Below are 12,349 nucleotides of genomic sequence, written 5' to 3'. Positions count from 1 at the left end.
AAATTTTATTCATAAACTATTTTTTGTTTGTAAATATATTATCTTGGTATTTTTTATGAAACGTCAAATATTATTATGAGACGAAGGTAGTACTTGTTTATCCAGCGATGTCGTAGCATTTTCTTCTCGGCCTAACTCTCTTTTGAGCAACTCGCGAATATTTATATTTTATGGCGGAGTAGTATTATTTATCTGCTTCTCCTTTCGTTATGTCTTGGTATTCCGTAGAACCATCTATGGATTAATAGTTTAATATAATACGTATTTATCCTAGCATTGGCACGAGTACCAGATAAAGGTAATATTTATGTATTTATTTATTTATCACAATAACATAAAAATCAAACCGAGAAGGGGAAATTTACTTCGCCGTCGTCAAGTAGACGTCGCGGCCACATCGCTTCTCTCATCGTCTTCCTCCTCGCCTCGCCGCCGCCGACGGGGTCCCCAACAATCCGACCAATCCGATCCCATCTGCTTCCCTCCAGGCCCGCGGGAATCGTATCATCCAGTGAGGAATCCCGCGGCCGGATTCAAAGGAAACCGCCGGAGCCGGATTCCGGGGAGAATCAAGAAACCCCCGCACCCCACAAGGGTGCTCGTCCATGGACACGGAGCCGCTGCTGCAGCCGTCGCCGCCCCAGCACCTGCTCCACCCGCTGCCGGAGCACGCCGAGGTCTCCCGCTTCTCCCCTCCCCTCTCCCCCTGCCCTTCGCCGGCGTCCTCGTATAAGGACCGGATCATCTTCGGCGCGCATCCGCCACCGCCGCCGCCGCCGCCGCCTCCCCCGCCTCCTCCTCCGCCCCCGCCGTGCCCCTCGAGGGGGAGGCACTGGCGGCGTGTGCCCGGGGATGACCTCGATGTGCCGTCCTGCTCCTCCTCGCCTCCCTCCGACGAGGAGAACCCCCCGCCCAACCCGCCCTCGCTGTTCGGCTTCATCTCCGAGGCACGCACCAACCTCCACCGCTCGCGCACCGCGCCGGCCATGGCGCCGCTCAACGCGGCGATGCTCGCCGCCGCGGGGGACAGCCGGAGCCCACCGCCTCCCCCTCGGCGCCCGGCCATCGTGCTGCACGCCTTCCTCTTCCTGCTCGCCTACCTCTCCCTGGGCGTCACTTTCTACGCCGCCCTGCCGGGCAACTTCACCTCCTCCGCCGGCCCTACCCACCCCGTCGCCGACGCGCTCTACTTCTGCATCGTCACGCTCTGCACCATCGGCTACGGAGACATCACCCCGGCGACCCCCGCCGCGAAGCTCTTCTCCATCTCCTTTGTCCTCATCGGATTTGGCTTCATCGACATCCTCCTATCAGGGATGGTCTCCTATGTGCTCGACCTCCAGGAGCACCTCCTCATCACCGCGCTCAAGAATCCCCGCTCTGTGCGCAAGCACCGGCACAATTACATCTTTGATCTCAAGAAGGGCCGGATGCGTGTGCGCATGAAGGTCGCGCTCGCGCTTGCCGTGGTGGCCATCTGCGTGGGAGTTGGCGCCGCGGTGCTCCAGAGGGTCGAGAACATGGGTTGGCTCGATGCTGTTTACCTCGCTGTGATGTCAGTGACCACCGTTGGGTATGGTGATCATGCGTTCCAGACACTGGCTGGGCGGCTCTTTGCGTCCGCGTGGCTGCTCGTGTCGACTCTGGCTGTTGCACGGGCATTCCTCTACTTGGCGGAGATGAGGATTGACAAGAGGCACCGCGCAATGGCTAACTGGGTGCTGTCGAGAGACATGACTGTGTCAGAGTTTCTAGCTGCAGATATCGACAACAACGGATATGTCACGTAAGTCGTAGAGGCTTTAGCTATTCTTTTCCTGCTTGCATTAACCATGTTTCTTAGAAAATGTGCACATATACATATATACTTCTTGTTTTTTTCCTTATGATGATCTACCAATTTGCAATTGAAATGGATCTTTGGAGAACATCCAACAAAGTTACTTAGACAGGTATAGATTTTCCAAACATTAGTCAGCATATGTGGCAGTTGGACACCAGCACATTATGACATTAGTAGAAGGTCAAATGACCAGGCAATGTTATTAGTCACAAGTTAACAGAAGGCTTTCATCTCCACTAGTTAATTACTACCTCCATTTCATATTGTAAGACTTTTTAGCTTTGTCTAAATTCATTCATTGATGAATGTATATAATTTATATATGTGTCTAGATTCATTAACATCCATATGAATCTAAGCAACCTAGTAATACTGGTTGTTTACTAGGTTGTTGGGTGTTGACATATTGTTTTTGGTGCTCTCTAGTTCTTGGAGTGGACTGTAGTTCGTTTTAGTATGCAACTTAGTTGCAACTAATGTAAGGTGCAACAGAGGCCTAATTTATGGAAAGAGGAAAATGAATGGTAAGCAAGGAACATTAGCATGATAGCATCTACACCCTCCGTAAAATAGAAAAAACTAGTACTGGATTAAACGTATCCTAGTACTACGAATTTGGACTTCTTTTAGTTTTGCATATGCCTTAGATACTGGTACAATTGGACATTGAATTTTCAGACTCGCAATTTATATAGATGATTATTGGCTTTTGTGGGTTGTACATTACACATGGGAATTCATAACTCTTGTGCTTAAGGTAAATGAGAAATCAGGAGAGAGCTGGTAAACAAACACCTCAGCTTAGTGATATTATGAGTTCTATGATACTGGAATTTTGGATTTATTGAAATGGAAGATCTGAGAAGTGTTAAACAATTTGTGCTTGGAGACGGGCCACTGTTTGCGATTTGTGGATATATCACACTATAAGAGAAAATGAGAAACTGAGATATGCTCTGAAAAAATGACCTTTTTGTATGTGAAGCAGTTTAAAACATTTTGTTGCCTTCATAAATGGCATTTATTTATGAACAGAGGGAAGGAAGGAATATAAAACGAATGAAATGAATAAACTCACTGTGTAGTCAATGGATTGGAATCATCTTTATTCTCGTTTCTTGTATAGTTTTAACACATTTCACATCTCAGAAGAAACAATAAAAATGTATTATGCAATTTAACGTCTAGTAAACAAAAGAAATACTAAACCAGAAGAGCTTGACAGTTTGTCAACAGAGGAATATGACATTATGAATTCAGAACATTTGAAGTTTGAAGAATGTGCTGCTGCATAGTGAGAGCATTTCAATTTATAATGATATAACATTCTTTTCTTGACCATATATTTTGTTCTCTGTATCTAGGTGATGGCTGGCTATTATTGTGAAACAGTGGGAACACCTTTTGGCTTGTTTATTTGAACTGTATTTACTTGGTCCTTTGCTTGATGTGTTAGATTGATTTGCTAGAGATTAAATCGTTGTGTGTTCATAAATACCTAGAAAACTAAAACCTTTTAGTGTGGTTGATTTAATCTCCAATACTGCAAGCTTATTATGTAATAGCTGCAGAATACAATCATAAGCCTAACAACAGTACTTTCACATAATATGCATAACATTTTATTTTGGAGCACATTGTTCGCATATGGTAGCTACAAAGCTGTAGTAATAAAACTCTGTCCACAATCCACATTGACGTATAGCTTGATGATAACTTTTAGTTTATAGAGCATTACCAATATTATGTATTGATCATCGCTGAATCTGCCACAATTGGTTGAGAGCTATTGTCATGGGTATTATGCCAAGGCCCCATGGCCATGGAGGAGTGTGGGGATGTGTGCACTTGAACAGTATAGTAAAAAAACAGTACTGTTCATTTGTGCCCCCTCTGAGCTCCTCCATGGCCAGGGCTGATGGACCTTGTCCCAACGTCCACGACAGCTATCCTCCTGGAATAGCATGGATGTTTATCATTTTGTCATAATCCCAGAATAATGCAATTTCTAGCTGTATTGGTTATTGTTTTGATCATCTTTTGTGTTTTTTTGTTATTCAGGAAATCAGAATTTGTAATTTACAAGCTCAAGGAGATGGGAAAGATTTCAGAAAAAGACATCATTATGATCTGTGACCAATTCCAAAGGCTGGACACAGGGAACTGTGGGAAGATTACGCTTTCAGATCTTCTCGAAAGTCATCACTTGGTCACTGACCTTAGTGAAAAGAAAAAGGGGAAGAAATCATAATAGATGTTGCAAGACGCAGGAAAACCGTAGAGTAGTAAGCATTTTGCTCATGTAAGATATGCTGAATCATCAAGGGTGGAGCTAGGAAGCTTCCTCCGCTGAATTCAGAAAGCAACCATTGATGGTAGGATAGGTCCAGCAAAGTAGTTGCTGCCCTCCAGCTATGATTCTACCCTAGAAAGGGTGAGAAGATCACTGCTGTGAATAGGAAGATGTAAATAGGAACAATTATACAAGGCTATTAATTCAGATTTTATATATATATATATGGTAGGTTGGATGGTGGACATTTGTCCTTTATGTTCTGAAAATTATCATGGCCAATGTTGTGCTGCATGGAACGATTTCTTCAGATGTGGACCCTATTGTCCATATAATTCTGGTTGGTTGGTGAGGCAAGAAAGATGAGCACTCCATATCTGTTTCTGTGTACTTTGTACTAGTAGACACCAGACATTTTTTTCATAATGATTTGATGACGAAGTCTCTGCTGCTGACACTGTGAAGGCGACATCAGCCTTTGTCATCAAACTTATTTTGGATTTTTTGCCTCTGATTGTTGACAATTCCTCTCATTTGGCTCTGAATTCGTGGACGCAGGATTAAGACTGAGTATCTCTTTTGTAGTATTTATTTATGGACATTATATGGGACGCATAATATGGGATCGCGATCAGCTGCAGACTTGCAGTTGCAGCTATGACTGCAACTTAAGCAGTCTTGAATGATCCACCGTTCAACTGAATACCAACTGGTAGATCTAAGGCACTATCTCTTCTTTCCTTTACTGGTTATTTTGCAGATTATGGATAGAAAAAATTCATGGGATTAGGAATATAATGGTTAAATAGTTATGCTCAATGTGTTCTACCCTAGGAAAAGATAAAACTCTCAGCTTAAGCAAAGTAATAAATTACATTGCCACTTTTTTGCAGATATTCATAGGTAAACAATGTTTATACTTTCTAGTTACAAAATACTACTTCATAAAGTTTTGAATAACTTAATTTAGGTTTGCTAAGTAGCTACAGGGAAACGAGTAGCTCTACATCAAGCAGTGGCAATCCGGGTACGGCTACCCAACCCGACGGGAATGGGTACGGGTACGATTTTTTACCTGCGGGTAATATCTGTGCTCGATCCAAATCGATACGGGTAAGGGCACGGGTATTTTTCTCCACCCGCGGATAACCTATCGAGTACCCGTTGAATTTTGGCTGAAAATTTATTATGTTATTCATGCAATAATATTTGTGATGTATTCCCGTTTAGCTTGATATGACCTATGTCTTAAACTTTTGATGTGTGATGCAATATCGAATGATTGAATCTGAACATCGGATAATGTGCGATGTGTTGTTATTATTGCTATAATTAGTTTGTTGTAATTGTTAGAATATTTTATTATGAGCAATATGTTGTATTTGTTTAACTTTTCATGTGTGATACAATATTGTATTACGAGCAATATGTTTAGTTATGCTGGGATGGTTATTTTGATGTGCTTTTAACATGTGAAATGGTAGACCCAACGGGTACCCGATACCCGCCGGGTACAAGTATTAGATTTTCCCGCGAGTACGGATACGGGTAGAAAATTCTACCCGCGGCCTTCAAGTTTGCGGATGGATAATTGCTCTACCCACACCAAATGACCCGTTGTCATCCCTAATCCAGCCATTGGTTGCTCATTTAATAGTCGAATGGATGGACTACATAAGTTACAGTCAAAGCTGCAAATGTAGCTTATCCTCATCCCATAATATGGGGTTTCCACTCCACTTTTTATCAACGCTTTGAGTCTAATCTTTTTGCTTTACTCAAATTTAGAGTTGATTTTAGGGTTTTTTATCCAGCCTTGTCTTTTAGATGGCTAAAAACACATATATAAAAATTTCATTCATAAGTTAATTTTTAATTATAAATATGTTGTAAAAGCCAAACAATCAACCACATGTGAGGAATGTATGTTGTTCTCTCCATTTTTATTTTTAATAGATTATGTTGTTTGACTTTTGAACATGGTGTTTGACCATTCAAGATTAATTTTGCTATAACTTATTTTATTATAAAAGATATTTATAATTTTGCATATTTACATTAATTTTGTTAATAAGACAATTTAGTCAAAATTCATATAAAAATCTACTGCGCCTTCTATTAAAGAGGATGGAGTAAACGAAAAGTAAACTGCTAATAATTAAGTGGAAAGTGAACTGTTAATCAAGTGAAATTTCGATCACAGCTGCCTACCCTTACTGGTATAATTATGATGGTCTGGCCCATCACAAACTCATCCCCATCAATTGTGATTCTGTATTATTAACTCTGATTCACGTTATAAAATGTTCTACTCCTTAGATTATATTAGATTATATGAATAATAACAAATCTGGATATTCATTGATCCATTAATAAATCTAGATACAATCAAATCTTATAATTTGAAATAGAGGGAGCAACATTAACATAAATAATAGAGCAAACATTAAGATAAACAAGAGAGCGCCATATCGGATTAGATCTTGGAATTGTCAGGCTGCATCAGGTGAAAATAATTATCGTGTATTCGTGTAGCAGTCTTGTCATTTGATACTATTATCCTCGCAAAAAATAAAAAAGAGGAAGATTTGTCATTGATGCGCCTCAAAAACTGATTGCAGAGAGCAAGAACAATCACAAAGGGCTAATCCAGTGATAACCCCAAGAACACGAACAACCATGACTAGTTAGTTCTTCACTTCATCCTAAAACTACAGCAGCAGCAGCAGCAGCGGCAGCAGCAAAGGCAAAGGCAGCGTTTTGATTGATCTTAGCTGCATCGGCGTCAGCTGCTAGGATGCTGGAGGTGGCGGCGCCGGCAGTGTCTTCTTCTCCTTCACCTGCGGCTCTGCATAAAATCGCCATCCCCCAGAAAAAAGAATCAAATTTGCTAATCTCTGCTCGAAATTCATTAGCGAGTTGATTCATTGGAGTTCAAGAACATTTCAATTGGTCGAGTGATTAGTAAGTTTGGTCGATTACTTGAGATGAGTGCCTTGGGCCTGTCCTTGAAGAGGATCTTGTGCCGGATGACGCCGATCACCTCCAGCTCCGTCTCCGCCGTCGTCGTCGACGTCTTCTGCTTCCTCAGCACCAGGAGAGGCTTCTTGAGCGTCACCTTGGTGCCGGCAAGCTCATGGTACCCCACGGTGAAGGTGAACGCCGCCTGCACGGGCGATCGAATCAATCGAGAGAGAGAGAGAGAGAGAGTTATGGCGGATTCGAGATGGTCGAGAGGGGGAGACGAGACCGGCGGCGAGGTTTCGTTCTTGCCTTGGAAGACGGGGAGGCGGCGGCGCAGAGGCGGCCGATGTGGAGGCCCTGGATGCGGCCGGAGAAGGACGGCTGCGGCTGCACCACGCCCTGCACCTCCACCACCGCCCACTCCGGGCACGACGCCTCGCCGCACCCGCACCGCACTCGGATCTGCATCGCCGCCCGCTTCTCCCGGTCCGGTGGGTGGAGGCGAAGGAAGGGGGAACAAAGAAGAAGAAAGGTGGGATTTTTCTGCGCGTTTGGCGCCAAAAATGGCGTGCTACATTGCTGCTTTCCCGCCATTTCTTTCCCCCAAATTATTTCTTTGCTTCGCGCCAGAACAATAATAGGATAAAGATAAGATTTGTTACAAGATATCGAATTGGGATCTAGTTTACAATATCATACTAGCGTCGTCCCAAAATGTATTAACTAATTCTCTATTTCTTGGAGTATCTACAACTGTTTTCAGCATAGTTCTAGGCTTCTAGCTCTATATTTTGGAGGATCTACAACGGTTTCGGCACAAATCCAGATCGATGGATCCAGTAGCCATATTTTGGCACAGTTTCAGCAGCAGGAAACCAGGATCCAGTAGCTGGAGCTGTACTAAGGTCCTCCATTGGTTAGGCTTAGGTTTATTGGTTTAAGATTTTAAGCCAACTTTTTGTCTTATATGATTTGTAAACTGGTGGGTTAAACGGGGCCATAGGCAGACATGCCAGAATGGGATTGAATCTTTTTTTTTTCCAAATAATCCTAGTGTTTACCAGAGTCACCTTCCATGAATGATAGACTTCACACATGATATATGCCAGCAATATAGAGCAGAAGAATATGGTTCCAGTACTCATATAAATGGAAATAACAGAAACAATTATAGAAAAGACAGCATAAATGTAAGTTTCCCCAGTGTAAGAGCATTGCATCAACGGAATTTGCTTCTGATCACATTACAACAAATTGTGGGCGAAACATAGTTTGTGTTACACTTTTGTCAATAAAGTTTACCCAAAAGAGTAGAGAAGCGACAAAGCACAACCTTCAAACTTCTCAACTCAACAGCCGATAAACTTTACATGCCACAAAGTTACTAGATTAAATAGCTGTCATATGTAGTATCATGTAAACAATCATCTGAAGACCTACAACTTCTGTCTACCAACATCTCCACTGAGACATAAAAATACACTACTGAGAGCTACAAACAGGGATCCTGATCATTACTTCGTCTTGAACAAGCTAGCAAAGTTGTGGTGAGGATGGAATCCCCGGAGGCTAATGACCTGAGTAGGACATGGAACATTGTTGGAACTCTGACCCTGAACTCGACTCGAAGATAGAATGAGGAAGGGTGAAGTCAGTCTCCGAGAACTCTGTGCCATTACCTCGTTGCCTCTTTGCTGCCCTCTCATGCTTTGGACTAACGGTAGGAGAACCAGGCTGACAGTTGGAATCAGGGGTTAGTGGTTCAGGGTGGGACAGAGAATCCTCACGATGGGGGCTCTTGGTTTCTTCGTTTCGCCCTCCATTGTCCCTATTTGAAGGTACACCTTGAGTTGGAGATTCAGATATCGGTGCAGGAGTCGAGGGGCCAGTCCTTTCAGAGTCAGGGAATTGATCACTTGATAATGTGATAGCGCTGGCAGCGGGTGTTTCAGATTTCACACCACCAAGACGCTGCTGCTCCTCAATGATCTTTTTGAGGTACTTGCCCTGCGCTTCAATTCGCAACTGCAGCTGCCTTTGTACCTGAAAAGAATGTTCATAGTATCATATAGTCATTGATTTTAACCACAAATATTTGATGAATTGTTCCATGCAATTCTTTGCAAAAATTTGGAATGGTAGCTCCGGAACAGGCTTTATAGATATATATATATAGGTTTGCAAAGGGGCTAGAGTACAAACATTAGAAGCTAGCAATTATATCATGAATGGAACTTCCACAAAAACTTACTTCTAACTGTTCATGTAGACGTTTTTGGACCTCCATCTGCAGTTTGAGAGCTTCAGATATCTGTAATCCACTGTGCAGGGAAAAAAGGTTCCCATGAAAATTTCAGTTGGAGAATAGCATCAATCAAACAGTAACACATCAGAACTGTCCATTAAAAAGCTTGCAGTACATTTCAAGAATAACCCCATACAGCAAAGAAGGCATGGATAAAATAGGCAACAAAATCTTACAGAAGATAAATAGAAGAGGCAAAACCGCAAAAGCAAATGGGTGAATTTTTTTAACTAAAAAGAAGAAAGCATATTGATCAACCTTAAGGCATTTCAATGGTGGGTGAAAGAAACAACAATAGTAGTTTCAGTTTCAATCCAGCAGAAGCCTATTCTTGCTGAGGGACTACAATTTGGAAAGTGGTATTTGCCTAACAGCATGCAAAACAATTTCATGAGAGTTGGTCATGGTAGATTTGCTAGTAAATGGTAAAATGTGGCATACATCACATACTTCCATCTCATGCCATAACAGTATGTCAGTAGATTTTTTCTTACAAAAGACAATATGGGGGAAATAATTGGGCTCAGGTATACTTACGAGGATCCTTCAAGTCCAGCAAGCAAATCCCCAGGATCTTTGTTTTCAGCCTTGTTACCTACCAAGGAAACAAAAATTAGGATAAGCTAAAAGCATATTGAGTACTAAATACGCCAATGCATGATAATGAGATTTTTCACGTACCATCAGCTGAAGAGTCAGGAATGTACTTCGCGAGCCTGTATTTCTAGAAACATAAATGAGGAATTAAATAGGACAAAAAGAATGAGCTGCAGAAGATATTAAAGGAGAAGTGACACACTGTAACAATACATACCTGTAAGTGACTTTTCACATGGTATATTGTCAATCCTTGCACACCCATAATCCTTAGAACTCCTTTTGGAGTTGCTCCTGACACAATTGAGGAATTCAAGTGTTAGCAGAAACAGAAATTTACTGTTTCATGTAGTAAGTTAAATGGTAAGAGAACAGGATTACATGAATCAACATGGTTATCATATCCAAAAAAAACATGTACACAGAACAGTCTCTATATATGTTTAACAAAATCAAATAAATGAAAACGCAATTGCAGTATGAATACATACTATCCGGACCACCAAGTTGAGTAACAGCTTCAACAAATCTTTCGTGCAGCTCATTTGTCCACCGTAAGCGTTGCCTTGCAGCCAAGTTGGAATTGTTGTTTGCTCCATTATCTGGGCCCATATTGTTGCCACCTAATTCCATATGCTGTAGATGAGCAAACTGAGTTACTACAGTTGGGCCAGCAGCCCAGCACTAGATTCAGATCTTGGTTAATACAATGATCATCACCTGGGAAAAATACATCCGAGAGGCACATATTAGATAATTTTCAGCAAGAAGATCCGTTTTACTTACAGTGATCACAAACAATTTTTGTGGTGATAAAAGTAGAACATAACTAAGCAGTACGAAGTTGCAGCGGCAATTTTCTGTCCATCTTCTGAAGATGATTACAGTCCCAAGTGTTTCTAGGAAGATCAATCATTAGCTTAACTACATAGGGAAGTTGGTCGCTGCTGCAGACGAGAGCACTAGTCAACCAGGCAGATGCCGTTTGTCATGATTCATATGAAATTATAGTATTCAATCAAGAAAGCTAGCATGTGCAATTCAATACCCTCGACCCAATCGTTTCACCCATGTGTTATTTTACATGGAAGGGTAGCCAAGTGACCCGTAACTCAAAGCTCACCAAGGCAACACTCTTAACTCTTAATACAACATACTGTTAGGTAAACATAATTGTGCACTCAGCTTGCATGGGCAAACGGATCGGATTACTACCATGGCCGATTATTTGCTCTGGATTCACGGGCTTTGCAAAAATAAAAAGGCAAGAACACCCCCCCCCCCCCCCCCCACATGAATCACACGGCTCCAAAACCACCCCTTTTTACGAGGACATAAGAGCTCCCCAAGAATCACACTGCTCAACACTAGTTCTATGAAGAACTAAGCAGGCAAGGTGAGACATTACGGAAGCAACCTGCTCCAATCTACCGCTCCTACCTACATGACGTTGTTCCTGACGGCCTTCGGTTACTAGTACTACAAAAAAATGAAATTAAGCAAGCAAAGCAAAGCAATTAGCAGCTCCATGGCGAAAGCAAGAACACCCCTTGTCACACCGACCAAATCAACCACCAATTCCACAGATAAGTTACCAAACTCATCACAAGCAGCCCCACCGAACCTGGCAACCTCACCTCCATTTTTCTCCTCCCCTTCTTTGTGGGGGTGGGGAGGACCAAGCCAAACAAGCATGGAGAACAAAGTACACAGATTCCTCCGGAGGGTGGGACGGACGGAGGTGAGGTGAGCGGAATTTGGGGGTGGGGAAACCCTGGCACGTACCGAAAGAGATAGCGGCGGGATCGGGGGAGGACGAAATCCGTGCGCGGAGGAGGAGCAGGTCGGCGTGGGCTCCGGAGCGGAGGCGCACGGCGAGACGGAGGCGTGGAGAGGAGAATTCCACGAGATTCTCGTCTTCGTCTTCCTCGCGTTGGGGTGTGTGTGGCATCGCGTCGCCCTTTTCTCACCTGAACCGGATGCACCTTTTTCGGTTTGGACCTTCACTTTTCTGGATATCATCATCGTTTGGTCGGAGAATTCTTTTTACGAGTATAAGTTGAGTTTTTTTCCTGACGTTTGATTCTTAGATGATCATTTATATTATTCAAATAACTTACATAATTATTCTTTTTAGGAGTATAAGGGGGTGTTTTAATGGGGCTAAAATTTTTAGTACATATCATATCGGATATTTGGACACTAATTTAAAGTATTAAATATAGACTAATAAAAAACTAATTTCATAAATAAGAGCTAATCCGCTTTACGAATTTTTTAAGTCTAATTAATCCATAATTAGCAAATGTTTACTGTAGCATCACATAGGCTAATCATCGATTAATTA

At 42.4% G+C, this 12,349-nt stretch overlaps 3 protein-coding genes across 5 annotated transcripts; 1 reads left to right on the top strand and 2 right to left on the bottom strand.

Moving 5' to 3' along the window:
• Positions 1-292: 292 nt before the first annotated feature.
• Positions 293-4,229, top strand: LOC102705372 (two pore potassium channel c). Its single transcript, XM_006660456.3, has 2 exons — positions 293-1,786; positions 3,905-4,229. The coding sequence occupies exons 1-2, from the start codon at positions 606-608 to the stop codon at positions 4,092-4,094; spliced, it is 1,371 nt and encodes a 456-aa protein (XP_006660519.2). The 5' UTR covers positions 293-605; the 3' UTR covers positions 4,095-4,229.
• A 2,295-nt stretch (positions 4,230-6,524) lies between these two features.
• Positions 6,525-7,702, bottom strand: LOC102702688 (putative uncharacterized protein DDB_G0287975). The gene is made up of 3 exons (XM_015841137.2): positions 7,410-7,702; positions 7,119-7,302; positions 6,525-6,984 (listed from the first exon to the last, which is right to left on the bottom strand). The coding sequence occupies exons 1-3, from the start codon at positions 7,692-7,694 to the stop codon at positions 6,929-6,931; spliced, it is 525 nt and encodes a 174-aa protein (XP_015696623.1). The 5' UTR covers positions 7,695-7,702; the 3' UTR covers positions 6,525-6,928.
• A 617-nt stretch (positions 7,703-8,319) lies between these two features.
• On the bottom strand, positions 8,320-11,976 carry LOC102704731 (myb family transcription factor PHL7-like). 3 transcript variants are annotated; one of them, XM_040527786.1, is made up of 8 exons: positions 11,788-11,976; positions 10,494-10,722; positions 10,220-10,296; positions 10,087-10,129; positions 9,943-10,000; positions 9,352-9,421; positions 8,780-9,143; positions 8,320-8,677 (listed from the first exon to the last, which is right to left on the bottom strand). In XM_040527786.1, the coding sequence occupies exons 2-8, from the start codon at positions 10,633-10,635 to the stop codon at positions 8,670-8,672; spliced, it is 762 nt and encodes a 253-aa protein (XP_040383720.1). In that variant the 5' UTR covers positions 10,636-10,722; positions 11,788-11,976; the 3' UTR covers positions 8,320-8,669. The 3 variants fall into 3 exon arrangements, with proteins under 3 accessions (XP_040383720.1, XP_040383719.1, XP_006660517.1); XM_040527785.1 differs by having other exon boundaries at positions 8,320-9,143; positions 11,788-11,970; XM_006660454.3 differs by lacking the exon at positions 11,788-11,976 and adding an exon at positions 10,833-10,927 and having other exon boundaries at positions 8,320-9,143.
• Between the last annotated feature and the right edge of the window lie 373 nt (positions 11,977-12,349).

This window comes from Oryza brachyantha, chromosome 9 (genome assembly GCF_000231095.2).
Source record: "Oryza brachyantha chromosome 9, ObraRS2, whole genome shotgun sequence".
In the NCBI taxonomy this organism is placed as follows: Eukaryota; Viridiplantae; Streptophyta; class Magnoliopsida; order Poales; family Poaceae; genus Oryza; species Oryza brachyantha.
The sequence above is the reverse complement of the archived record's forward strand: the minus strand, read 5'-3'. Positions and strand labels throughout refer to the sequence as shown.